At 50.4% G+C, this 24,718-nt stretch overlaps 9 protein-coding genes across 9 annotated transcripts; 2 read left to right on the top strand and 7 right to left on the bottom strand.

Annotated features, from left to right (window-relative positions):
• Positions 1-1,031: 1,031 nt before the first annotated feature.
• EJ05DRAFT_495809 (uncharacterized protein) lies at positions 1,032-2,169 on the bottom strand (the record flags this gene model as incomplete). Its single annotated transcript, XM_033746292.1, has 4 exons — positions 1,032-1,216; positions 1,274-1,733; positions 1,794-1,967; positions 2,050-2,169. 4 exons carry the CDS (start codon positions 2,167-2,169, stop codon positions 1,032-1,034), a joined length of 939 nt encoding a protein of 312 aa, XP_033605413.1.
• A 2,956-nt stretch (positions 2,170-5,125) lies between these two features.
• EJ05DRAFT_530082 (multifunctional beta-oxidation protein-like protein) lies at positions 5,126-8,434 on the top strand. The gene is made up of 4 exons (XM_033748948.1): positions 5,126-5,532; positions 5,657-5,993; positions 6,045-7,460; positions 7,510-8,434. Exons 1-4 carry the CDS (start codon positions 5,371-5,373, stop codon positions 8,298-8,300), a joined length of 2,706 nt encoding a protein of 901 aa, XP_033605412.1. The 5' UTR covers positions 5,126-5,370; the 3' UTR covers positions 8,301-8,434.
• Positions 8,435-8,518: 84 nt separating this feature from the next.
• EJ05DRAFT_506614 (uncharacterized protein) lies at positions 8,519-10,729 on the bottom strand (the record flags this gene model as incomplete). The annotated part of the gene is made up of 1 exon (XM_033747838.1): positions 8,519-10,729. One exon carries the CDS (start codon positions 10,727-10,729, stop codon positions 8,519-8,521), a length of 2,211 nt encoding a protein of 736 aa, XP_033605411.1.
• A 458-nt stretch (positions 10,730-11,187) lies between these two features.
• On the bottom strand, positions 11,188-13,229 carry EJ05DRAFT_21782 (uncharacterized protein). Its single transcript, XM_033739874.1, has 5 exons — positions 12,852-13,229; positions 12,766-12,802; positions 12,649-12,719; positions 12,186-12,601; positions 11,188-12,133 (listed from the first exon to the last, which is right to left on the bottom strand). Exons 1-5 carry the CDS (start codon positions 13,059-13,061, stop codon positions 11,602-11,604), a joined length of 1,266 nt encoding a protein of 421 aa, XP_033605410.1. The 5' UTR covers positions 13,062-13,229; the 3' UTR covers positions 11,188-11,601.
• A 2,315-nt stretch (positions 13,230-15,544) lies between these two features.
• EJ05DRAFT_495805 (uncharacterized protein) lies at positions 15,545-17,353 on the top strand (the record flags this gene model as incomplete). Its single annotated transcript, XM_033746291.1, has 3 exons — positions 15,545-15,869; positions 15,929-16,344; positions 16,418-17,353. The coding sequence occupies 3 exons, from the start codon at positions 15,545-15,547 to the stop codon at positions 17,351-17,353; spliced, it is 1,677 nt and encodes a 558-aa protein (XP_033605409.1).
• A 228-nt stretch (positions 17,354-17,581) lies between these two features.
• EJ05DRAFT_495804 (uncharacterized protein) lies at positions 17,582-18,303 on the bottom strand (the record flags this gene model as incomplete). The annotated part of the gene is made up of 2 exons (XM_033746290.1): positions 17,582-17,993; positions 18,047-18,303. The coding sequence occupies 2 exons, from the start codon at positions 18,301-18,303 to the stop codon at positions 17,582-17,584; spliced, it is 669 nt and encodes a 222-aa protein (XP_033605408.1).
• A 425-nt stretch (positions 18,304-18,728) lies between these two features.
• Positions 18,729-19,289, bottom strand: EJ05DRAFT_433083 (uncharacterized protein; the record flags this gene model as incomplete). Its single annotated transcript, XM_033741592.1, has 1 exon — positions 18,729-19,289. The coding sequence occupies one exon, from the start codon at positions 19,287-19,289 to the stop codon at positions 18,729-18,731; it is 561 nt and encodes a 186-aa protein (XP_033605407.1).
• A 374-nt stretch (positions 19,290-19,663) lies between these two features.
• Positions 19,664-20,107, bottom strand: EJ05DRAFT_428144 (putative ribose-5-phosphate isomerase; the record flags this gene model as incomplete). The annotated part of the gene is made up of 1 exon (XM_033741523.1): positions 19,664-20,107. A coding segment is annotated over one exon (444 nt), but the record flags the coding sequence as incomplete, so codon positions are not given.
• Positions 20,108-20,509: 402 nt separating this feature from the next.
• EJ05DRAFT_21706 (cutinase transcription factor 1 alpha) lies at positions 20,510-23,600 on the bottom strand. The gene is made up of 6 exons (XM_033739872.1): positions 23,370-23,600; positions 22,763-23,312; positions 22,636-22,708; positions 22,159-22,587; positions 20,864-22,111; positions 20,510-20,807 (listed from the first exon to the last, which is right to left on the bottom strand). Exons 1-6 carry the CDS (start codon positions 23,403-23,405, stop codon positions 20,753-20,755), a joined length of 2,391 nt encoding a protein of 796 aa, XP_033605405.1. The 5' UTR covers positions 23,406-23,600; the 3' UTR covers positions 20,510-20,752.
• Between the last annotated feature and the right edge of the window lie 1,118 nt (positions 23,601-24,718).

The following is a 24,718-nucleotide window of genomic DNA, read 5'->3' as shown; positions in this document are numbered from 1 at the left end:
CCCACATGGCTTTAAGTACTAATTAACGATATAGCACTAAGGTTGAGGCCTCGGAATATGCACTGACTAGCATTCCATGTAACGCGGCACTACAGGGTGGCTAGGCTAGCGTATGCAGCGGTATATTGCAGATATCGTCCGACAGCTTCTGATACAAATACGAAGTTTAGATTCTGGCTAAATGGATGCGCAGAGCCGACCGGAACAAGAGCTCCCGTCAGGAAAAAATAGCTATAGTGATCATCGGTGTCATGGTGTCCGCCCACCTGAAATTTCATGGCAACGAATTTTTCCGACAAGACGAATGGAATATTTCGGCCACGGTTGGCTACAACACAAAGCGCGGATGCGTGCGGAGATTCTGAGATGCAAATGGACCGAAGCGATGCGCTGATCCGGACACGGTAGCACGGCGGAAATGTTCGAAGTCCCGACGTTTCCGAAGTTTTTGTGGAAGCACAGGGGAAATAAAAACATGTTGACGTATGACACGAGGCGTGGGCAGATCCGGATGCACCTAGGCGTGATGAAAAATACCTAAATGATGTATCGTACGCAGAAATTAAACCTTTCTGTTTCAGACAATAGATCTCAGATAAGACTTCCTACATGGGCCCTCTTTATGGCAAGAAGATTTCATACCTTACCATTATTTGATCGTGTGACTGTGCTCAAGTATACAGTAGGATAGACAAATTTCTTCACTATGCGCTATCGGCAATTGAGCTCCAGTTATCGATTTCCGAGCCAGTATGATCAGAGAATTGAAGGTAACATCTATTAGAAGCCAACAAACAGCGACAGAGAGCTTTGTCAAAAGGATGAGCTAATCATCATCACCACGAGGTGCCCCACGTGGAGAAGCTACGTATAAGTACACCTTATAACTATCAAGCAATTTCCGCTTCAGAATCTCCTTGAGGAACAGTCTACAACATATACCACCTAACCAAACATGTCTCTTCAGCGCGATCCATACGCATAATAGCTATACCAACAATTAGCTAGATTAGGCGATAGGCTCCAGTCACTTACAGGCGGATGTATAACCGAAGGTGCGGATTATCCAGATCCTGCTGAGCTCTTGTTATCAAACTGCGAACTGTGGCTTCTGAATCTGGCCAGCCAAATTCTGAAAGTGGCCATAGAGCAAAAGATTCTAAAAGCCTTTTGGTGTTGTTTTTGTTTCGCTCCCCCCAGTAGCGATGGTGTTCACCTGAAAGAGATGCCATAAGCAAGGACCAGTTCAACATACCCAAGACTAGAAACTTACTATCACCCCAGCTGCCGATAGGTACTTGATACATCCCAGATACTACGTTTTTGTAGCCAGCGTCTCCCATCAAGGTCGCAAGCTTTGTACTAGCACGCGCATCACTGGAGTGGTAACGCGTCTGCCAATCGCGAACATAATCCGACAGCTGCCCAATTGCGAATTGCTTCGGATCATAGCCGCACCATCCACTATCAGACTGGAACAAGAAATCATACTCTACGAATTCAACATAGCCACCCCTCTTGACGAGACTTCTCAGTTCTTTGACGTAGCTCGGCCATCTCTTTTCTCTGAGTCCGAATGCAATGAATCTCGAATGGATGTAATCGAACTTTCCTTGTTGCAGCTCCCCAGATTTACTTTTGGATGTTATATTCTTGTTGAGGTTAGCCCATTCGAGGACAAGATTCTCAGGCTCTTCTGGAAGTGCCTCCCAGTTGATATCAACGCCACAAACCTGCAAGTAAACTTAGTACCGCTCTTCAATTACAGCTACCATGCGTCCATTTCAGCTTACAGTTGAATCTGGGAACTGATTGGCGATCGCAATGGCCCAATGACCTCTACCATAGCCACATTCAAGAATGTTCTTGGGTCTGGTCAACGGAGCGAAGTACAGACGATCCTCACCCGTGGTACTGAAAAATCCAGAGATAATAGCATGTTCCTCTTCCAGACGGTCTTCTTCTTCCTATATACCAAGTTAGTTGCCGCTGCCAGTATTGCCAGAATTAGGTCAGAAAGCGAGATTGAGGGCTTACAACCAAACTTACATCGTCAATTGGAACCTTATATACGTTCTGCTCTACAGACCAGGTCTGATATTCCCTTCCCATGAATTCCGTACGCTCCATTTCAACTTCTATCTCTGCGTTTTCGTAGCTGTCGGACATTGTTGCTCCTGATGTCGTTCTATGAGAATCAAGGGTGGTACCACTCAGGAGAATTATGTGTGCAGTGGGCTGTCCAAAGTGAAAATGTGATGCTATCAACAATTCAGTCAGTTGTACCGGCGGTACTTTATACGGCATACGAGGTTATGACGCCCCTTCATGCTCTAGGATGGCCTAGATGTGACAGCCGGGGCTCAACTGCAGGAACGGTCAAACGAGCTTGTCTAGCACACAGTAAGAGAGAGTCAAGGTCCAATTTTGCTGTGGAGTCTTCACTTAGGAGATATGGGCTCATTCTAGCTGGGATCTTCACACTGACTTGTTATACGCCTCCTTGACTCGTCTTCTGGAAACGTAACTTGGTCGGCTCGAAGTGCCTAGGTCACAGTCGTGTCTATATTTCAGTGTCTTCGTTCATGTCCATTCAGACACCGAGCAAGGCATACTGATAAGCACCTACTTTGTTTGCGCTATGAGTTCGCCGCATTTCTCCACTTTCGTAAGAACGCCAACGCGTGCCGCCTGATTAGTCCATTGACCGTCTCCAAGTCGAAAAGATAATAAGTGGCCTTGCCATACAAGACTATGCATTTCTTCAAGCGAGATGGCTACGCCACTCGTAGCCACTGGGACATTACATCTAACGCCGTAGCTGGAATTTACCCACGTCATTCAAGCAACTTTGAGCCGTGCCGTAGAATCAAACAAATAGGCAGAATAGAAGACCATGATATTGTATTCGCCTCCATAGAGGCAAATACCACTAACTCATCCCTGAGTTACTCAAAGCATTGTTCAAGAGCAAAATCAACGCTGAAAACCTGCCAGTACTTACATTACAACTATTCAATCAGTATATAAACAGCCTAAGATTAGGAAAACCAATTCCCAGCCGTAATATTACATATACAGCACTAATCTGACCGTTACAATATGAAGGTTCTCTCAATAGCCTCCCTTGTAATTCGAGACCAGCGGAGTGCTCAACGTGCATCTCGAATGGTGTTCTTTCAACATTACCATGATGAGTTGTATATCTGACTCGTAACATGAGAATTGAGGTTTACAATTGGACGGGTAGTTGCAGATGATCTCGACATAACCTGATAGCCTGGCCTACTCATCCTTGCTAACATAGCCCTATAGGGCTATAATACCGATGCCGGGTCGTTAGATCCCCGTATATCTGCAGGAGACTGAGCTTAGCGGACATGGGATATTAGACGCGAAGTGTGGTCACATCCCTATGACTTGGTACCATGGCTATGGTCCTTGCTTGTGAAATCTATATTAGGTATATGGTAAATTTACTGTGACAGTCAGGAGAACGATCGACAACCAATTATGACATCGAGAGCTAGTATGGTCGTGTTGGGTAACCCTATCCTGCTGACCTTTATTAGCGCATGACGTCTGATTGAGTACAATGGTGCTGGTATATTCTACAAAGTCCGTTCAATGTCTGCGCCTGTGGATCTGTTTGGCACAAGCAACCTGATAGTATTTGGAAGGCCAGGCACCAATGAGAGTTTTAAGTATCCCATTCTTTTCGTTTAGAAGAATCACGGTGTGCGTTTGTTCCCCCTAGCTGTGAACAAGCCCCCCATGGCTGAATCTACTACATCCTACTGCTTAGTTCAATTGTAGCGCTTGCGCGGTAATGGACTGGACAAGAATACAGCCTCCTGCCTATAACGGCATATATTCGACTAGATACCATGATTCGTGCGATGCCTAACATAAGAGCTCTTACAGGTGCGGCTGTGAACATGCGGTGTCACAAAGACTGACACTTCCCTGTGCCTACTGCAAAACACAAGGCAGACACGATCCAGGTACCGTAATTTGCTACCAACAAAAACACCAGGTACTTACTTACAGCTGGCAAATTTTAGTCGTGTCGCTCACCATTGCTCTATATCCTATCATCAAAGAGCTGAGTAGAGGCGCGGTATATGTCGCCTCACGTCGGTAAACACAGCCCTGAGTCTTTGCCGTCTGTAGGCTGCAGCATGCGGCACGAACATCCGTCCACACCGACCTCGTAGATCGCATGGCGTTCCGATCACGTTATGCCAACAATATGCGCGTTGCGCCATGTTGGCCACAGTTAGTGCGGCGTTTGTCATACTTGTCGTCTCCGGGCGTGGTCTTCGCCCATTCCCCGCCCAAGGACTCATCGAAACCGTCGAGTGGGCATTTTTATTTTATGACTGTCCAGCCCCTTACCGATTCTATAGAATTTACTGCAAGGTCTTTTTGGTTAAGGGATGAGATCGTCCCTCCCGTCCGCCCTGTCGAATAGCATTTCTGATTGCTAGGATTCTCCAGCGACGGATGGAGCCAGCGGGACGACGCGTCGGTGTACCATAGATTTTATTTGAACGAACCTCAACAAGTACCAATATACAGTAGCAATATGTACGATCATCGAGATCTACACGGGCAGATTAGCGTTACAGTCAACGACCGCTTAACAGGCAGGGTAGGAAGAGTAGTCCCAAGAAGGCTATAAGTGGAGTCTTTGCTAAGACATAGTAGAGAAAATATATTCTCATTGTCATGCTGTTCCTTATGTTGTTACTGAAAGCCAAAGACTCTGGACATCGAAGACGAGCAGCGTACGCAGGAAGCGACGAGGCCATAGAGTTCCTCGGGTGCGTTTTATGTGTTCTCCCGGGGCATTCACTGTAGAAGAGTAATGTATGCTAGTCTATTCATTTAGGCAAGTATCATGTCTCAAGTAGACGTCTTGTCGAAATAAGGCAAGGCTATAAGGGTTCAAAGGTAAGCAAGTAGCGTCCTGCCATGTTGCGAGCATGTGAAAACTGCAGCTACCACCGTGGATACTCCTGCACTAATTACCCCACACAGGCGCTTACCGAAAATGGCGCTCGAATCTACCTCGGCTCAGCTGACGACATCGGTGCCGTGGTTGCTGCTGCTGCTGCCGATGCCGACGTCAATCATATGCTCGGTATAGCTTCAGTTCTTCTCTTCCCACAGTTCGTGGCCTCTCTTATTTTCTCTCAACGAAACATTCCACTCAAGCCGAAAGTCGAGCCACATTTCTGCTCTTCTAAACACCTCCACCTAGAGTCTGAGAAAGCTAGCTAGCACAAAAGACTAGTTACTGCGCGCTCAGATTGACGAATCGATTTGGGATACCACATAGTCGAAAGAGCTGTGCACATATACACAATGCCAGAGGAGCTGAGATATGACGGCCAGACCGTTGTGGTGACGGGAGCTGGTGGCGGTCTCGGAAAAGCCTATGCTACATTCTTTGGCGCACGAGGTGCCAATGTCGTTGTGAACGACTTGGGCGGTGGCTTCAAAGGCGACGGCAGTGGTAGCGCCAAGGTATGTCTGGCAATTTCCTCAAATAACACTGGGCATTAGTGCGTCAGCAGGCGGGCCATATGGTGCCTGATGAGCACTGAGTATCATCTTTTTATAGCTCAGCGAGCTGACAATAGACTATTAGGCAGCTGACACCGTTGTCGATGAGATCAAGAAGGCCGGTGGTAACGCTGTACCAAACTACGACAGCGTCGAGAATGGCGATAAGATCATTGAGACCGCTATCAAGGCCTTCGGTCGTATTGACGTACTCATCAACAATGCCGGAATCCTGCGAGATATATCGTTCAAGAATATGAAGGACGAGGACTGGGATTTGATAATGAAGGTCCACGTCTTCGGAGCATACAAATGCGCACATGCCGCATGGCCGCACTTCAAAAAACAAAAATATGGACGTATCATTAACACTGCATCCGCGGCCGGTCTGTTCGGATCTTTTGGACAAACCAACTACTCCGGTATGTCATGAAACGGATAAGGATCGAAACGCACCGCTAACACATACATAGCTGCTAAGCTTGGTCTTGTTGGCTTTACGGAAACCTTGGCTAAAGAGGGTGTCAAGTACAACATAATCTGCAATGTTATTGCACCTATTGCCGCCTCCCGTATGACTGCTACTGTGATGCCACCAGACGTTCTTGAGAACCTCAAGCCTGAATGGGTTGTTCCACTTGTAGCTACCTTGGTACACAAGAACAACACCAGGGAGACTGGCTCTATCTTCGAAGTTGGTGGTGGCCATGTGGCCAAGCTCCGATGGGAGCGTGCAAAGGGTGCTTGCCTCAAGGCCGACGAGTCCATGAACCCTGGTGCTATCCTTGCCCGCTGGGACGAAGTGGTCAACTACAAGGAACCTCAATATCCATCGGGCCCTGCAGAATTCATGGATCTGCTCGAGCAAGCGAACCAAATGCCCACGAATAAGCAGGGTGAAGATGTCAACCTGAAGGGCAAGGTTGTGGTCATCACAGGTGCTGGTGGTGGCCTAGGTCGCGCATATGCTCTGCAATTCGCCAAGGCAGGCGCTAAGCTCGTTATTAACGACTTGATGAACCCCGATGCTGTCGTTCAGGAGATTCAGAAGCTTGGCGGAGAAGCTGTTGGAGACAAGAACAATGTCGAAGACGGTGAGGCGGTGGTGAAGACTGCGATTGATAAGTATGGTCGCATTGATATCCTAATCAACAACGCTGGTATCCTCCGCGACAAGGCCTTCCACAATCAGACCGAGGATCTATGGAACTCCGTCATGAACGTCCATCTACGTGGAACCTACAAGGTCACGAAGGCTGCCTGGCCCTACTTCCTCAAGCAAAAGTACGGTCGTGTGATCAACACTGCCTCTACTAGTGGTATCTACGGTAGCTTCGGTCAGGCCAACTACTCTACTGCCAAGATTGGTATCCTAGGGTTCTCACGTGCGCTCGCCCGTGAGGGCGCAAAGTACAACATTTATGTCAACACGATCGCACCAAACGCAGGCACGAATATGACGAGAACCATCATGCCTGAGGAGGTCGTACAAGCTCTCAAGCCCGACTTTGTCGCTCCCATGGTCCTTCTGCTCGCCTCGGACAAGTGCCCTGAGCCGACCGGCGGGCTCTACGAAGTCGGTTCTGGCTGGCAAGCTCAGACAAGGTGGCAACGAAGTGGTGGTCACGGCTTCCCCATCGATGTCACCCTTACCCCTGAGCATGTCCTCGAGAAGTGGGAGAAGATCATCAACTTCGACGATGGTCGTGCGGACCACCCTGGTGACTCCAACGCTGGCCTGGAGGCCATCCTGGCCAACTTCAAGAACCGTAGCAACGGTTCAGGTGATGATGACGAGGAGGACTACAATGCCAAGATTGAGCAAGCGAAGAGTGCAAAGGCCGACGGCACACCATTCGAGTACACCGAGAAGGACGTCATCCTATACAGTATGTCCATACTATGCGCACTATGGTATTCGTAATTAACAGTCTACAGATCTAGGCCTTGGTGCCAAACGCACCGACCTTCCCCTCGTATTCGAGAACGACGAGAACTTCCAAGTCATCCCATCCTTCGGTGTTATACCTCCTTTCAACGCTGCGACCCCCTATGATATCGCCAGTATCGTACCTAACTTCTCCCCTATGATGCTGCTACACGGCGAACAATATCTCGAGATCAAGAAATACCCCATCCCAACTGAAGCCAAGCTCGTTTGCTACCCCAAGCTTGTCGAAGTCGTCGACAAGGGTGCCGCTGCTATCGTCGTGGCAGGTGCCACCACCAAAGACGCAAACACTGGTGAAGACGTTTTCTACTCCGAATCCTCAGCATTCATCCGCGGATCTGGAGGCTTTGGTGGCCCCAAGAAGGGCACTCAGCGTGGTGCCGCAACTGCAGTTCACCAGCCGCCCAAGCGTGCTCCCGATGCGACTGTCGAGGAGAAGACGACCGAGGAGCAGGCCGCTGTCTACCGGTTGTCAGGTGACCGCAACCCGCTACACATCGACCCCGAGTTCAGCAAGGTCGGTGGCTTCAAGGTGCCAATTCTGCATGGCCTGTGCTTCTTCGGCATCTCGGCCAAGCATATCCTACAGAAGTATGGTGCGTTCAAGAACATTAAGGTGCGCTTCGCAGGCACAGTGCTGCCTGGTCAGACACTGAGCACGGAGATGTGGAAAGAAGGAGATAAGGTCATTTTCCAGACGAAGGTCGTGGAGACAGGAAAACTGTGCATTGCGGGTGCAGGCGCGGAGTTGTTAGGTCAGAGCAAGGCCAAACTATGAGGAGGATGTGAATTTATTGTTCCTTTATGTATGACTGTCATACGATCTAGATGCATATCATGTAAATAAATCTCGAAATATCTACGTTATAGCCTTACCATACTTGAACCCGCTATGCAAATGCCTATAAAATGCGAAAAGGCAGATCCATTCACGGAGGTCTACAAACTGATCGCCAACCGACTCCTGTTTCCTCTACCTAGCATGCAACAAGAGGATCATAACTGTCTACACCAGCCCTCCACAACACGATCCACACCCAAGCCACCCACTACTCCCGCAATCTCCTCCAGGCTCACATCCGCGCGCACCATACTCGTGGGCGCCAGCGCCGCACCTGCCGCGCCCGCCACAACAGGCAGCAACAGCTCCCATCCAACACACTTCTCCCACTCGCGCCGCGCGACTTCGCGGCCCCACACACGCACACCCGCGCCAACAGCCGCCTGACCAGACGCCGCAGCACTGATGCGCGCGCGCGTTGCTAGCGCATACAGCTCTGCATACGCCATGTTGAAGTTGCAGCTGGGCGCGTCGGTGATGATGTCGAGGCGAGCGGCGGCGATGAGCAGAGAGAGGGCGAGGACGGAGAGAGAAGGCAGGAGGTGCAGTTTGGAGTCTGGCGCGGAGGGCGGCGCGAGATGGTGGTGGGCGAGGCAGGATGAGACGAGGGTGCTGCGGGTTGGGGGCGTGGAGTGCTTGGAGAGGGAGGCGATGTATGGGTGTAGTGTGGAGAGGAGGGCAGCGGGCGATTTTGTGGTGTGGAAGATGGGCGCCAGAGTGCGTGAGATGAAGCGTTGGTGGGCGAAGAGGGCGGCTATGGCGGAGTTCCAGGCGGTGAGGAAGGGCTCGGGGGATGTTGGCGTTTTTGATTTTGGCTGTGATTTGGGTGTGAAGGTGTGATAGTGGCGGTCGGTGTCGGAGAGATCGGTCGGTTCGATGGTGAGAAGGGTTCTGCAGAGATCGCGGAATGCAGGCAGGCTTTTCGATAGTGAGGTGTGGACGTAGCGATGACTGAAGCGACTCTTGACACGCTTTTCGAGGCTCTCTGCCACGTCTATCCGTGTTGTAAGGCCGAGTACCGCGATGGGAGCCTTGCGTGACTGTGCTATGTCGAAGAGATTGTATAACAAGGTTTGTCGAGGATGCGAAGCAAAGAGGTCAAACTCGTCCATTATGAATATCACTGCCTTCGCTACTCTCCCAGCTTCTTCATTATCGGGCTCAGTGGGCTGCGACAAGAGCGCCAGAAGCTTGAGCAAAGTATCAGCATAGTTCTTGCTATCATCGTCCACTTCCATCTCTTTTCCGAGCTGCCTCCATATCTCTTTCAGTGCGATCTTGTCGTCCGTATGTATAAATCCGTTCAGGTGTATGGTGTAGAAGTCGTCCGCATGATCTGTTGAAAGAGCAGATATTGCCTTACGTACAAGAGCAGACTTGCCACTCCCCCGAGCTCCTATGAGTAGCATCGAATTGCCCTCCCCTGCCTCGACTGTGTTGAGTAGTAGTTGATGCACTTTGGCGTACTCTTCATCGAGACCTACAAGCGGGCCTTCTCGTTTGCTGGTCACTCTCTCTAGGAGAATTGGAAGGAAAGCTTGGAACTGTTCTTTGGCATCACGAGGCAGCTTGAGCTGACCCAGATTATCGACGTCGCCAGTCTGCAAGGAGCTGATAGGTTTCTTCGGTGTCCATTCTGCTACGGGCCTGTTCTGTGCAACTCCATTGGGGCTGAGTTCCAGCAGTTTCTTCGTGAATGGAGTCCGTGGCATCTGCTTCTGGGTTCTTCCCGGTGTATAGCTGTGTTCCATATCCATTGACCCGTCCACCTCGCCTTCGTCCGCCAGTATGGGTATGTTCCTACTCTGCGTCACCGATGATCTCGGCGCCTTCGCGCCTGACGGTAACATGTCAATCGCGAGCATATCTAGCGCGCGATTCTTCCTGCTTTTCGGTGTCTTTGGTGTAGACACTGGCTTTGGCGCCAGTTCATCCTCATCATCCTGCTCTGTGCCATGGTTCGTTCCTTCATTGTGGTCGTCGACTACATCATTCTTTCGAGGCTGCTTTTTCTTGCTCTGTGGTGTGGCTCCAGGCTCACGATATGCTGCTCCATTTTTTCGTCGTGGTGTTCGAGTCTGAGCTGGCTCGTCATCTTCTATAACAGGACTTGTCTTTGCCAGCTTTCGGGGTGTTCCTTTCACTCCTGTTTCTTTACTCCTTGGACTTTCAACTCTACTTGGTACGCTCACGAGCCCTCTCCGCGGACGTTTCAGGGGCGTGACAGCGGCATGCGCACCTTCAAAGTCATCGTATACGGACGATTGGTCTTCATCTCGCTTGCGCTTCGAGGGCGTGTTTGACGTAGTCGGCTGTGCCAATTGGGAGGATGCTACTCTGCGCGCACTTCGGGACGGCGTAGGCATTGGACTGGATAGTGTTTCTACTATCTGGCAGCTGGTGGAGTGAGGATGTTCGCAGACACTGGGAGCTCAAGGACGACTCGTCGCGTCGCGTGGGTTGGAGCGCGCTAAACCACTTTGACTGGCTTAAGCTCGGAGATAAGATAGCCCTAATGGTTCAACAGTTCCGTCTTTACATTCTACGACGACTCACTTTCGTGGATTCCATCGATCGAGACCTTCAAGTAACTGCTTGCCTCTTCATACTACTCGTATTGTACGAAGACTTATTCGTGAGAATGTCATCACAGGACGACATCAGGCTCGGAAACTGAACCCAGTTGAAATCATGAACACTGCTTCATATGAGTTGATCCAAAGAATATCACTTATGATCTGAGACCCCTACGACCTCACCAGCCTTTGAGTTATTGATGACTCAGTCCGTTTTGTATCTTCGGCTGGGTACATCTCACAAATGCAAAATGCTAGGCAAATCGTACATATTGGCTTGATAGAGTCAGGTAACAGCAGCGAAGCAGCCCAGGTTTAAGCGTGATTCTTGCTTTAACACGTGAAAGCCTGTGTTATTCTGTGCTTCTCCATCGATTATGGAAATTATCAAATCATAGTCGATAGCAGGGCTCCGGAACAAGTGTGAAGGAAGAGAAGCTTTAGAATGACGAGAAGTAGGCTTTTCTCCTCCTTAACTTGAACTAAAGAGTTGTCTACTGATCGTCATTCACTCGATAAGAGCTTGTCAGCGGACTCTACTGCAAATACCCTCTCTATCATCTCTAACATTAAGCATTTTGCTCTCCTTTCATAGAGAACCCAGAACCACGATCACGCTATTTGGGAGTATGTACTCGCTGCTCACACCTTAGTTCCCTTAATTACGGGCCGAGATGTAGCCTCCGATTCCGATCAAAGCCGTGCCTATCTCGTTGCGATCCCGGACTATCCCACTCGTGCATCTCATAGCTCTCTATCGTTCGAGCCGGACTCGGTACTCGGAGAGTCCTTAACGACCCCATCTCTACATCTTCAATCTGATCGATGGAGTCCCCTTGAGGTCTATACAAATCCGTCGATGTCGTACCGTTGTATGCTGTAAGCGGTGCCACAACTGATTGCTTCCTACTGGTGGAATTTGCGGCTGCAGAGCTACTGTTTGCGCTCCAGCCTGCTTTGACAGATGCACGGGGCGTTCGATCGGGGGTTCGGTTGCTGTTCCACGAGCGAACCGGGTAGTTGAGAAAGCGCGAAGCATAGACACGGCAGCATGGAAGACAGGCGCAGATAACGGCGACGTTGGCCTCGGTGCCCGTCCAGATCCATACGTACTGTGTCTCCCAGGTGAGGTCATAGGTGGTGGTATAGAGGTGTGAGATGGCGACGAGACGGAGAACACCAATGATACATACACTATATTGGAGTCAGTGTCGTGTAGACTCTGACAGGAATGTTGGGTGTTTACCAAAATCCAACGAAGAAGACGGCGCCTAGAAGGATCTTTTGACGGCGAGGAATTTGCAGCCCATGGAACAAGGCAAGAGGAAGTCCAACTGCGACGAAGTCCTGGAAGATACTGATAGAGCCATTGGCGTAGAAGTGGGTCAGCTCATCGAAGCATTTCCACAGGCCTGGTTTCAAGTGGGTGTAGAACCAGCGAGGGTCAACCTGGTCGAAGAAAGCATTGAAAGGGGTACAGGCAAGAAAGGGCAGTATGGTAAAGAAGGCTGTGGTAAAACCAACAAATGCAATGAAGCTTTGCGATACTCTGATCAGAGTTGGCGATATTCCACCGTCAGATAGTCGTTTGTAAAACGTCAGGACTGATAACTTGGTCAGACCTGTCGAGATGACATACAGGATTTCAATTGCAAACAAGATCTTGGAGGTGGTCAGCGGGAACGGATAGGTGTTCCGCGCGTCCTTACTTTGCGAGTCGCAGTAGCCTCATCTATAGGTACGTCCCATATATGACGATCGAAATGGTAAACTTTCACAGCTTTATATTATCAGCACGATCACGGTTCCGAGAGTATCGAACGCACCTATGGACAGAGCTATCGTCAGGCCAAGTAATGGTACCTGATGACGATTAGCCGGGTCCAGATATATGACGATGGATGGTCCTTACCAAGTTCAAAGCTATTAGATAGTCGTCTATCCCTGCACTTCTAAGGATAAAGAATCGAGCAAAGAGTCGCAATGAGGCTACCGTAAGGGCTAGTGAGAAAAGCACGATATTGACAGCAGGTACGAGCCATCCCCGTAACTCTGGATTGAGATGATTTGGTTTCGGCCATGAGGCTATAACACTGAGCGGAGGATGTAGACCACCAGACATGACTTCGAGTTAGTTGTAGTCTAGATTGTTGGCCTAGGTTTCCTGAAGTACAGCTAAGTATGCCATTGTACCTGGCTTGGCGATTGAATACTTCAACGACGAGTGAGTCGCCCATACGAGAGCGAGACGATGTAATATATTCCTTGTTACAGGGGCTATCCTAGACAGAAGTGCCAGGGATATGTGCAAGGGAATTACAGCCGATTGGCCATTATAGCTAGCTCGTGCTGCCGGTGATCATATATAGAGAAGCTATCCTAGATCAAATATAAAGACCCTGTATACGATTCTGCGGGAAGCGATCCGTAGAAGGCTAGCATGCATATCCCAGCAGTCGTCAGGTGTCAGACCATGGATTGATGCGATCTTTATTATACTTCAGTGTGCGGCATACCGCTGTATCAGGTATCGAGGTGTGATTTTTCCCTTCCCACTTAGCCAACACATTCCCACGAGATGAAGAGTAATGAGCCAAACCAGAGACTCTCGGGAGATTCGATACCACTGGGTGTAACCTTTGTACCAACATAAGTGTCACCGCATACTGGTCCTTGAACATTCAAAACCAATCGCGCAGCGTCCACGATACGTCGCATACGTCCTAAGAAATAAAGGATCAGGCCATTGGACTCAAGATAGTTCCTCTTGCGTGGGGGAGTGCTTTGTCACCCCTCATGGATTGCGCACGGATTTCCTATCCAATTATGTGTACGGCCCTGGTAGAGGAGATCCAATGGAGTCTACGTTTCTACCAGAACCCCGGTCGAGCGGCTCCGACAGTCTGGATCTCACTCCCGATCCTTGAGCCTCCTTCTTCAACCGGCGTCATACTTTGTACCCCTGTGTTGCAGGTAACCTGTTTGCGCAACAGCTGATCAGGCGTGATGCTATATCTGGCTTCACGCAAAATGTCAGGACCATTCGTGGAATGGAAAGAAACGTTGGTGCGTCATCAGGGATTGAAACGCTCGAATAGTAGAAGTAACATTTTTGTTCCGCGAGACAAACGGTATAGAGTTGCATCACTGATTGGGTGGCCAGCCTTGAACGTATGATAGATAATCCTTTAATAACTGACTGCAATACTGGTCTGCAACTTGGAATAGAGCCGATCATGATGATAATTCACGCGCTGGTTGAGCCTCATTAATCCTGTACGGGTATACATACTCGATATGCTGAATCCTGTATCTTATGATCTACGAATTGAAGTTGCAAGAGATGCAGGTGGAAAGTTGTAGCGAAATGCCGGCTTATCTTTGTAAAAAGAAAAACAAAGCCGAATTTGTCTGGTTCCTTGGCGTTTGCACCAGGCACCAATATCCATATCTGCTCCCAGTTACTACTCGTTCCTTCTTATGTTTGTACATCACCACCTTCGAGATGCACCGTCACACATGAGTCTGTTGCATCCATTACAGCACAAAATGGTAGTGTGATCTCTCCTCGTAGAACGTTGGATATTGCAGCCACGTGTTCTGGGTAAATTGAATCTAAAAATATCCAGTCAAGTTGCTTTTTTGGTTTTGCCGTCATGACACTCCATTCATGAAGATCTTCAGTCTGCAATTTGACCATGCATCATCCCAGCTGGAGCCATGTATCAGTACATGGGATCATGAAATCCTCATTACCAAGTCGCAAGTGCCGATTGGCCATTATGACGCACCGTCAAGATGTCTCCCAGTCTGACCGGCTACTTGGACATAGACATATCACAGAAAAGAGGTACCACAATCGATGACTGCGACAAAGATCTCCAAGCACCAATATCCTATTAAGATTCGATAAACTTCCAAGCATCTTTCCCTTATTCACAACTCCACTCCCCCAGAAGATCATGATGCCATATGTGCCGTGTAAACAAACCCATGGACATCCCTCCTACGGTCTACGCACAGTACGTTCGTCGCCATGAATCCATATGTTAACCCCCGAACATCACCACACATCTATCCATCTATCCATCTATCTATCCAGTCACTGGGACGTATGTCATATAGAAAGAAAATCGGCATTAGCCTGCATGTCCGTGATTTCTATCGAAGCAATGAATTCGTCAGAACATAACCACAGCAGCATAGCTTTATTTAGACGAGCAACGACCAATCCACGAGAATGAGCCGATTAATTCTTTGCTCTGCTGCTCTCCTGGTGAATCATATTAGTGATGAGGAATGCCCACATACGCATGACGTTCTTTGTTCGTCTCCTACGCCCAAACCCCATCCCTTGTTCTCAATCCCTTGGTTCCAGGGCACCACCACATACATATCTATCCCATCTTGCGCGGAGCGAACAAAGGAACCCGAGACAGAAAAAGAGTTATGCTTGCTTTCTCCCATATCTTTCATAGACTCGCACTGCGTGGCGCGCTCCTGTGCTTCTCCCTTACTTCCTTCGTTTCTATCCGACTTTCCTTCTCAGGTTTTCAAGTTTAGTCTTGTCACACAGACAACCACCGACACAACCACACGCACATCATGTCCGACGCATCCAACCCGCTCGCCACAGGTCTCTCATCAGCAATCAGCGACACACCATTCCCATTCCCATTCCCATTTCCCAGCATCCCAGACACAGATCCAGACGAGCCCGACTCAGAGCCTGATATTGTCATATATATTTTTGAGCCTGTGCAAGAAGCGACCAGTGAGCTGGTGATTGACTCTTCGGTTTTGACCTCGGAATACACGGCGATAACGACGGCCTTGAGCACGGCGACGGATGAGCTAGTAGTGACGACGGCAGCGAGAACAACGTCTGCGTTGGGATCTGTAGAGTCGTCCGTGTATAGCTCGATATGGAGTTCGTTACAAGCGCCAATGCCAACGTCGAAGCAGACTTCGGCGCTGACGACTGAGGAGTCAATGAAATCTACACCGATACGGACACCGTTTCAGACACCAATACCAACATCGATGCTGCAATCGGCGCTGGAATCGGCGCTGACGCCAGTAGTTTCATCCTTCAAAACCTCGATCCGGAGCTCATTGCAGACACCGTTACAATCATCGATGCAGACACCAGCTCCATCATCAGTAGAATCAAAGGAACATACATCGATACGGACACCATTCCAGACCCCATTCCAGACACCAATACCAACATCCATGCTGAAATCGGTACTGACATCGGCGTTGACTCCAGTAGATTCTTCCATCAAAACCTCGATCCGGAGCTCATTGCAGACACCAGCTCTTTCATCAGTGGGGTCAACAAAATACACGTCGATACGGACACCATTGCAGACACCAATACCATCACTGCAGACACCAGCTCCGTCAGTAATAGAGTCAGCAAGATATCCCTCGCTCCAGAGCTCATTGCAGACACCAATAACATCATCAATGCAGACACCAGCTCTAACATTGATAGATCCAACAGAATACACATCGATACCGACACCATCGCAGACACCAACACCACCATCTATACAACCTTCCATTCAAACAACACCACCACCACCACCCTCACAAACATCACCAATCAACATGCCAAACCCCACTGCAGCAAACGCCAACGAGACAAACGCACCCGACACCGCATCAAATGCCGTTGCACAACATGCGAATCAAAGCCAACTGTCCAGCGGCCTGATCGCAGCTATTGGCGTAGTCCTCTTCTTTGTCGGCTTCTTCGCCGGTCTAGCCGTGTACTGCTGCCTCAGCAGACGGGCTAGAAAACGTGCGACGGCGAAGGATACCGGGGATGTAGAGCAGTCGCGAGTCTATCATGGTTCGAATGCGCGCGACTCGAGAGGATCGATGCAGTCCCATGAAACGTCGTCGTCGTCTAGGAGGAGGTCGTCTTTGAGAGGAGGGCACGTGGTTCAAGGACGTGGAGACGAGCTTGATAAGCACGCAACAAGATTTTACAGTCCTGTCATTCAAGCACACAATCTTCATCTCACCACCCAGGCCAACGGCCCGGAGTCAAGGAACGAGGCCTGGGGTCAAGACACCTACACATTGCCACCGATCGCCGAGCAGCCACAGTTCTCGATGCCCAAACAGACGGGGGACTCCCGCAGAAGTGTTTCCGCCGAGAGCGAAGTGGACCCATACTGGCCCAACGTGCCTGGAACCTCATCTCGTTCAAAATACGCCAGGACGACAAAAAAGTCCACCGGTTCAAGTAAATACTCGCGCCCGGCATTTGGAAGCATGAGAAGGAGTATGGGTAGATTCGCGAGTCGAGGTAGTAATGCACGTAGTGGCAGCGAATACTCCCAACCGTCGAGCATTCAGAATGCAAGCCTGAGGCCTGAGTCTGATGTGCTCAGAGACTAGATCAGTAGGCTCGGAAGGAAGTGTCGTACCAATAGTGTATGAAGCACGGCTACGCTGCGATTCTTTCAGTACCGTCATTATGGTGGCTTTTTACGTCGTTCATAACGCGTGGGAGTCAGGGACTGCAAAGTCCGTCGCCTGCTCTTTTACGCCATATGCTTCTTGTATGGCCTGATCCTGACTTGTATATCGTAGAGATATGTCAGCTGAAGTCTTGACTGATACTGTTCACCTCGGTGTTTTATTGTCCTCATGTTCCCCGTCCATGTCTTTACTTGATACTCCCAAACCTTCAAACAGACCGTCGTCATCCTCGTTGTTTTGTCCAAGTCGATCGTGTACATCAGAATCTGTGGACTCTTCCGACAATTCCGTCGTATCGGGTGCTAAACAAACAGCGGTTGCATATGCGCCATCATGGCTAATGCTTAGCTGCACATGCTGTCCGTCCATACGCGAACAGTCGTCGGGACCATCGTCAGGACCTGGGCCTGGGCGTACGGTAGAGGGATAGTCGCCGTATGGTTTGTCGAGCACGATAGCATAGGGGTGACCGCGCGCGTGATACTTGATGATGATCATATCAAACGAGACTTTCCTCCATGTGACGGCCTTGATGACGGCTTCTTTTGCAGCAAAGCTGTACGGACGTACTCAGTGGGACGTGCAACGAAGCAGGCCAGGACGACCTACCGACCAGCCAGGAAGTGTGAGACCCTGTCTATAAAACCCTCATCGGTCCCGATCTGATGTTGCTTGAGGTTGTACGTCGCGCAAAACTTGGTGTGTTCGTATGGAGTGAAGATCCTCTGACAAAGGCGATACAAGGGAGACTTTCGGTGCGGTGCGCGGCCAGTCTCTGTGGATTTTGTTATTATCTGACGGCATCGATCGATAGAACATAGATCTACTCCAACAGTGAGGCCTGCTGGAAATGGTCGGATCGGCATCGCAGATTTACGCGCAGCTGCCACGAGCTCAGCAATCTTCAATCCAAAGATTCTAGTTCCGCCCTAGAGCTCGGACCAAGCGGCGCGACGCGCTATACGTGCTAATATAAGACATTCATGGTGCGCCTTATACCGTACCACAACATTCTCTATGATTACTTTAGGTGAATCTAATCTTCGTTCTCGGGACTAGCTGTATCATCATAGGCTCAATAAGTTGACCAAACCGCTCCAAGATGCACACCAACAAATCCAGGATCCCATGCCAAACCAACTTTCCAGCCTTGTCCATGCCACTTCGATACCTCAAACGTAACATGTGAGCCAACCAGCTCAAGAGGGTTCCCGCTGGTCAACTCAGCGTCTGATAGTCTAGCGCCTTCATCTACTTCTTTCCAGTCTTCTTGAACGCCCAGGAACAAATATCAAGGTCCCCCAAATTCCCAAAGCTCCTCATCAAACGCCTCCGTAACCCTCTCATCCTTCCCATAGCTCCTCTGCCAATCCCCAAACCCACCTTGCAAAACACACACTTTCTGCCCCTCCTTGATTCCCCCACTAGGACTCTTCGCCATCTTCTCTTCCCGCGCGCGCAGGTACCCGAGCGCCGCCTTCGGCCCTCTGACCTGACTCAATGCACAATGGAATACCAGCATCTCTTTATCGCCGTGTAGTCTGAGTAGCTCTGGCATTCGCACGTCGAGTTGTTGTGAGGGGACATGCGTGCTGCCGCGGATATGGCCGCCGATGTGGTCGTCGTCGCGGACGTCAATTATGGCTATGCTAGAGGGGACAGGAGAGGGGAGGGCTGTTCTAGCAGGTATTGAGGCGGGTGGCTGGGTGGTTGTTGAAGTGGAGGCTGCATCTGTGGACGATGGCGCGGGGTCGGTGTTTGAGGTGGAAGAGCACCCTGGCGGCGATGTGAGGAGGGCGCGTAGCTCTTCCCGTGTTATACGCGGGAGCGAAGCGACGGAGTGCGTAGACATCTTTGCGATGCGGAGTATGGGATTGAGGTTAAGGAGGGTGAGTCTAGAGAACATGGAGAGTGTAGTTCGTGAGTTGTGCTGGAAGAAAAGTGAATGTGGGGGTAAAACGTGGGGTGCAAGCTTGCTGCATGGTCTATCCGGATAGGGAAGTCTGTGTACATCTGTTCTCTTCGCTTTCGAGATGTCATATTGACGAAGCATCAGAGTGCCAGTAATTATATAGTATAGGGTACATGCATACGTCTACAAGCGAATGACCCTTCATGGGTCGACTTCATGCACTACACACAAAGCTGCATCCGACAACATCATCGAAGCCACCGGTATAACGCACCTTAACACCCTCTTTTCTCCTCGCCCTCCCCAAGCCCCTTTCCCTCAAGCCCCATAATCGCCCTCACCTTCTCCGCGCTCGCACTGCCTTGATCAAACCGATACCCCAACCACTCTTTGACCAGCCGCCTCGCCAACTCCAACCCGACAACCCTCTCGCCTAAACATAGCACCTGCGCATCGTTACTCAGCACCGCCCTCTCGACGCTGAACCCATCATGCGCCGTCACCGCGCGCACGCCAGGCACTTTGTTCGCTGCGATGGCAACGCCTAGCCCGGTGCCGCAGATCAAGACTGCTCGGTCGACGGCGCCCGAGGCGACAAGTTGTCCCGCTGCAGCTGCGACGTGTGGGTATGCTGTTTTGTCTGTGTGGGCTGGGACGCCGACGTCGGTGACGGACGAGACGAGGGGTGAGGCTTCGAGGTCTTTCTTGAGTGCTGTCTTGTAGTTGAAGCCTGCTTCGTCGCAGCCGATGGCAATGCGGAGGGGCGTGAGTGAAGTGGCTGCTGCCATGACGTAGAGTATATGGAGGAAGACTGAAAGCTGTGAATGCAGAGTAGAGCTCGATTTGGAGGGTATATTTGTGTCTCGCAGGCTCGATGATACTCCTTCCTTGCAAACGTAGAGAGGATGGTCTAGCAGTGAATGATGAAGCTCAATTGAAAGGTCTTCGTGGTTTTGAGGAAGTTGATGTCGAGCAGAAAAGTTGTGCTCCGCGGGGTTGCCACTTGCTCTATTTGATATCAAGAGGTGGTTGACGGTTTTCCTTTTCTGGTAATTCCGGACCCCGCGTCGACAAAAGTGGAAATCTGGGTAAGGCAAGGAAATCAGAGCTGCACGGATAGAAGCCCGGGCGGTGCCATGTCTCTCGGTTTTGCGAATACGGCCTGGCTTATGTGTGAATTACATAAATATCATTATGTCTGTCGCCGTTTTTGGTAATTATACATTTTGATGGCACTAATAAGTGCAGTTGTGTACGTCGCCAAAAATATGTTCATGTCATGGCGTACCACACATTCTCGCCCCTTATTAGGCAAATATCGCCTGTTCCCCATGTACAACGCTAAACAATACACGACCGTGACGAACAAAGAGTGACCGGAAGACCAGAGACTTACGCCTCAATTAGCTAAAGTTATGCAAATGGCTGGCGTCTCCTTGAATCCCGAAAAAGTTGAACCTGCATGGTTGATTAGAACAAATTCTGACTAATGGGTACGGGATAAGAAGGCATACCAGTCTTCCACATTCAGGGCAGTTGGCACAAATGGTCCGGCGTTGCTACTGCTGTTACTCCACGTATCTTGATCCGCATGTGGCGGTTGATGTTGCTGTTGTTGTTGTTGTTGTTGTTGTTGCTGCTGCTGCTGGAGACCCTCCATTTGCATTGGCCACTCTTGTTGGCCACCATGGTTATATGTAGGAACACCACCGTTGACGTGTATAGACCCTTGCGGTGGGCTTTGCATGCGTGCTTGTTGTTGGGGCTGACCCTGAGTCTGCAAGTTATGCATCATTGGCTGCTGCTGTGGCGTTTGGCGTGTTAGTGCAGGATCGACCATGCCATGCTGTTGAATAGGCGATATCTGCGGGAATGTGACATTGGTATCGGATGGGAATAGCTGGTCAGGCTGGAAGTTTTGCCATATTTCTTGAGAAATGTTTGGTGAGTTGCGGGTTACAAGGAACAGTTCTGGAGGTGTGCCTGGATAAGAGTAAGACGGATTGAAAGGAGTGGTCGGGCGGGTATCGGCTTTACCCATGAATGCATCGTTGTTTTGGCGAGAAATATGCGGAGACGTAGCACTCATCGAAGGCATTTGTTGACCAGGCTGGGATTGCTGCGGAGGAAGTTCGCGAGAGGGAGTCATCGCTGGTGTCTGGGGGCGCGATCGTTCGTATGACACTGGGGGAGCTGGTCCGAGTCCATAGCCGAGCTCCATGTCGTCAAACTTCCTTTTGAGGGCTTCATCTTTCGGTTTCTGCTGCTGCTGCTGCTGCTGCTGCATTTGCTGGGTCTGTTGCATTCTGGCTGCGGCTGCCGCGGCTGAGTGTTTGTTCTTCTGATGACGCTTCCCTGCAGCTTTCTGCAGCCGCTCCTCCAGATGTTTGTTCCCGAGGATTGATTCAAAGAGGGTGTGCACCATCTTGGCCACCAGCCACACTTTAGAGACTTCCTTGAGCGCCTGCATGCATGTGTGCATGCGCTGCTCCGTAGCAGTTACGATGGCCTTGTTCGACGATCTCATTTGATAGACATGCATGATCAAAGCCGAGAACAGGCTGTAGACGATGAACGCAGGGGCGTAACGGAGCTCGTCCTGCGCCATTAGCTGCTCTATGATCGACGTAATCATGCCAGCTGCATGATATGCAATGGTTCGAGAGGGGTATGCTGTCTCTTCCACCTGTACATGGCCATTCTGCGCCTTGGGAGACCCTGAAGGCGGCATATGTGCTCGATGTAGTAAGCAGAGCGTAGTGCTAGGATCGTTAGCCTCGGCTGATATCACATGTGAAGCACAACTTACTAGTAGTTTGCATTCAGCAAGGCAGACCAGAAGTGGTGTCGAGACTTGTCCCACTGCACGTCATGATGGCAATGTTGTAGCCAGTCAGCCAAAGCCATGTCGCTGTGCGTCAGATCGATTGCGTCGGTCCTCCGGAATTTGGCGGCCACCGAGTACTGCTGCGACAGGACTAAGCCCATGATTTCGCACAGCTTGACGTAATTGATGAAGAAGTGCACATGAACCGAATCAAGAGGATATTCGGTGGGTCGATCAGCTTCATCCTCGATGAAGTCGTCTTCTGAAATCATCTCGACGTCCGAGTCTTCGGGGTTGATGGCGATGGGTCGCCCTAAAGCAACGGCAACAGAACGATCCCTGGAGAACAGGCACCACCAAATGCGCTTCCACAGACGCTTGTCAGATCGACTGAGCTGGGACGTCTCGACACTATTGAATCTCAGCGAATGTAGGGTGTGCAGACACGAGAGAACTGACCTGCGATGCATTCCCGACCCTTGCGCCACCACTATAGCGACTCTGGTCCAATAGAAGACGTTCTTGGTCACGTCTAGGATCGTCATTAATGATTTGCGAGGCTATGACCAAGGAGTGTGTTGCTCACCTTCGGGACCTTCCCAGTACCAACCCATTAGAATAGCAGATTGCACAATGGTGACCCTGTCATCCTCGTAGTTCGCATCATACAGTGCTTTAGCACGTTTGTAAAACGTCATCGCCGCAGGTGTTGTCGACCCACTTGAGTCCATCAGCTGGGGATTACTACATACTCTGGAGCCAGCCAGGAGCACAGCTTGAAGTAGTAGTAGAGAAGGAGGGTTCTTCGGATCCCGATACTGGCGCATGAAACGATTGCGATTGATTACTGGAACAGCTGGCGCAACCCATTTGAAGAATGCTTCGACCAACTCGTCACACAGTGCTCGAGGTGGTAAGAGAAAGGCACCTCTTTGATGGAGAATCTCAATCTCCATGTTGTCGAGGTCATTGACCTTACCTTTGGCGCCACGAACATTCTCAGGAAGTGGGTAATGTACTACGTCTGATGCTCCGTATCTATCGTGCACTAATAATGACAGATTCGACGATTCTCCGAGATATGCTACACGGCCAGCTTCCTTGATTGGCGCTCTGGCAAAGCGTGGCTTCATAAACTGATCACAGGTCAGTACTTTAATTAGTGCAGACTAGAGATATAAAGCAGAACTTACCGCTGAATACTTGCCATCTCGTGTGGTTGATTCCATGCCCTGGTATGTTGGAGCGATGGACAGCTCAGAGATGGGTGATTTCTCGGACGGTGCATCTTGGGTGACGGATTGATCGCGCTCGTCACTATAGCAGACATGTTGATTAGCAAATGTCCTTTTCCCAATGGGTCGAGTAGCGAAACAGGTCGCAAGCCAAGTTTTCAGATTTGCTTTCCCACAATCTGACCAGCTCTCAGCTAGCGCATCTCCATGTTGAGGTTTGCATCGGTACTCTTTCTCTTTCTCGCATTCGCGGGTGGCAGTGTTGCGTGTTGCGGAGGCAGAAGGCGGGGTCGTGAAATGCGGAGATGTTGTTGAAGTCGACGTTGATACGCCGGCATAGATGCCCCTCTGTGTTCAGGCCGTCGAAACAAGCAACAGTTGAGTCTTACCTGTCTGAGTCCTTTGATTTTGAGTTATTCTTCTTCCGTTTCGGGGTGGGAATGCGACACTCGATGCCGAAGGCGGTGCAATTGGTGCATGGTACACCCAGGCTGGCGGCGTCACATCGTACCTGTGATGAAGTTAATGGCGAAGGTCGACAAAGCGATAGACTCTTAAGGCGCGATGACGGATCGTACCTTTCGAGCGTGGCAGGTCTGTGGTCATGATTAGCCATCGTGGTCGTGAAGTTGGTGGGCACCGAGATCCTCGGCACCGAGAGGACGACGCGAAACTGGGCGGGATAATAAATATCAAGACGTACCTCGCATGCTCTTGACGCTCTTTGCCTGCAAGCACACGACACAGGTTAGCAGTCAGACTTGCGATATTTGGTGCATGTCGAGGCGCGCACTCACCTTCGGAATGAAGCGTGAGCCTGTGCACTATTCGCAGGCCCTATGCTCTGGGACTTTGAAGTGACAGAAGTGGGAGAATGCAGGGTGGTCTCGGTCGCCATGGTCGCCATTCGAGCAGTATTATTAAGTGGGCAGCGCAGCCTTTGGAGGACGGAGATTAAGTGGTGCGTTGAGAGGTCATACAGGAGAAGAGGATATAGTTGAGAATGGAAGTGTAGGGCGGTGGGAGGAAGCGTATGTGAGGGTGAGTGTGGTGGATATGCGTAGCGTGTGAGGGTGTGTGTGCGTGTGCGTGAATGCGTTCTATGCGAGCGGCGGATGGATGCAGGACCGGAAAGCAAAATGTGTGGGGAAGGCGCCTGAGCGGCCGGTAAGAGAAGGAGGAATTACTTACTGCAGCCTGCAGCAGAAGCGGCGGCGGCGGCAGTCAGTGATGTTGGTGGGTGGGTGCAGGGAGGAGGGAGGGCAGCGAGGGCAGCCAGAACAGCCAGAACAGCGAGGACAGCGCGG

The sequence above is a fragment of the Pseudovirgaria hyperparasitica genome (assembly GCF_010093815.1).
Source record: "Pseudovirgaria hyperparasitica strain CBS 121739 unplaced genomic scaffold EJ05scaffold_1, whole genome shotgun sequence".
Lineage (NCBI taxonomy): Eukaryota > Fungi > Ascomycota > Dothideomycetes > Acrospermales > Acrospermaceae > Pseudovirgaria > Pseudovirgaria hyperparasitica.
Note: the sequence above shows the minus strand (reverse complement) of the source record. Positions and strands in the feature narration are given on the sequence as shown.

Bases quoted from the DNA above. Each gene is read 5' to 3' on its own strand.
- EJ05DRAFT_530082 (XM_033748948.1), top strand. From the start codon at position 5,371: ATGCCAGAGGAGCTGAGATATGACGGCCAGACCGTTGTGGTGACGGGA. The intron at 5,533-5,656 runs GTATGTCTGGCA...ATAGACTATTAG, and splicing joins ACGGCAGTGGTAGCGCCAAG to GCAGCTGACACCGTTGTCGA. The intron at 5,994-6,044 runs GTATGTCATGAA...ACACATACATAG, and splicing joins TGGACAAACCAACTACTCCG to CTGCTAAGCTTGGTCTTGTT.
- EJ05DRAFT_21782 (XM_033739874.1), bottom strand. From the start codon at position 13,061: ATGTCTGGTGGTCTACATCCTCCGCTCAGTGTTATAGCCTCATGGCCG. The intron at 12,803-12,851 runs GTAAGGACCATC...AATCGTCATCAG, and splicing joins ATCTAATAGCTTTGAACTTG to GTACCATTACTTGGCCTGAC. The intron at 12,720-12,765 runs GTGCGTTCGATA...GATAATATAAAG, and splicing joins GACGATAGCTCTGTCCATAG to CTGTGAAAGTTTACCATTTC.
- EJ05DRAFT_21706 (XM_033739872.1), bottom strand. From the start codon at position 23,405: ATGGAATCAACCACACGAGATGGCAAGTATTCAGCG. The intron at 22,112-22,158 runs GTAAGTTGTGCT...TAACGATCCTAG, and splicing joins TTGCTGAATGCAAACTACTA to CACTACGCTCTGCTTACTAC. The intron at 20,808-20,863 runs GTATGCCTTCTT...TCAACCATGCAG, and splicing joins GCCCTGAATGTGGAAGACTG to GTTCAACTTTTTCGGGATTC.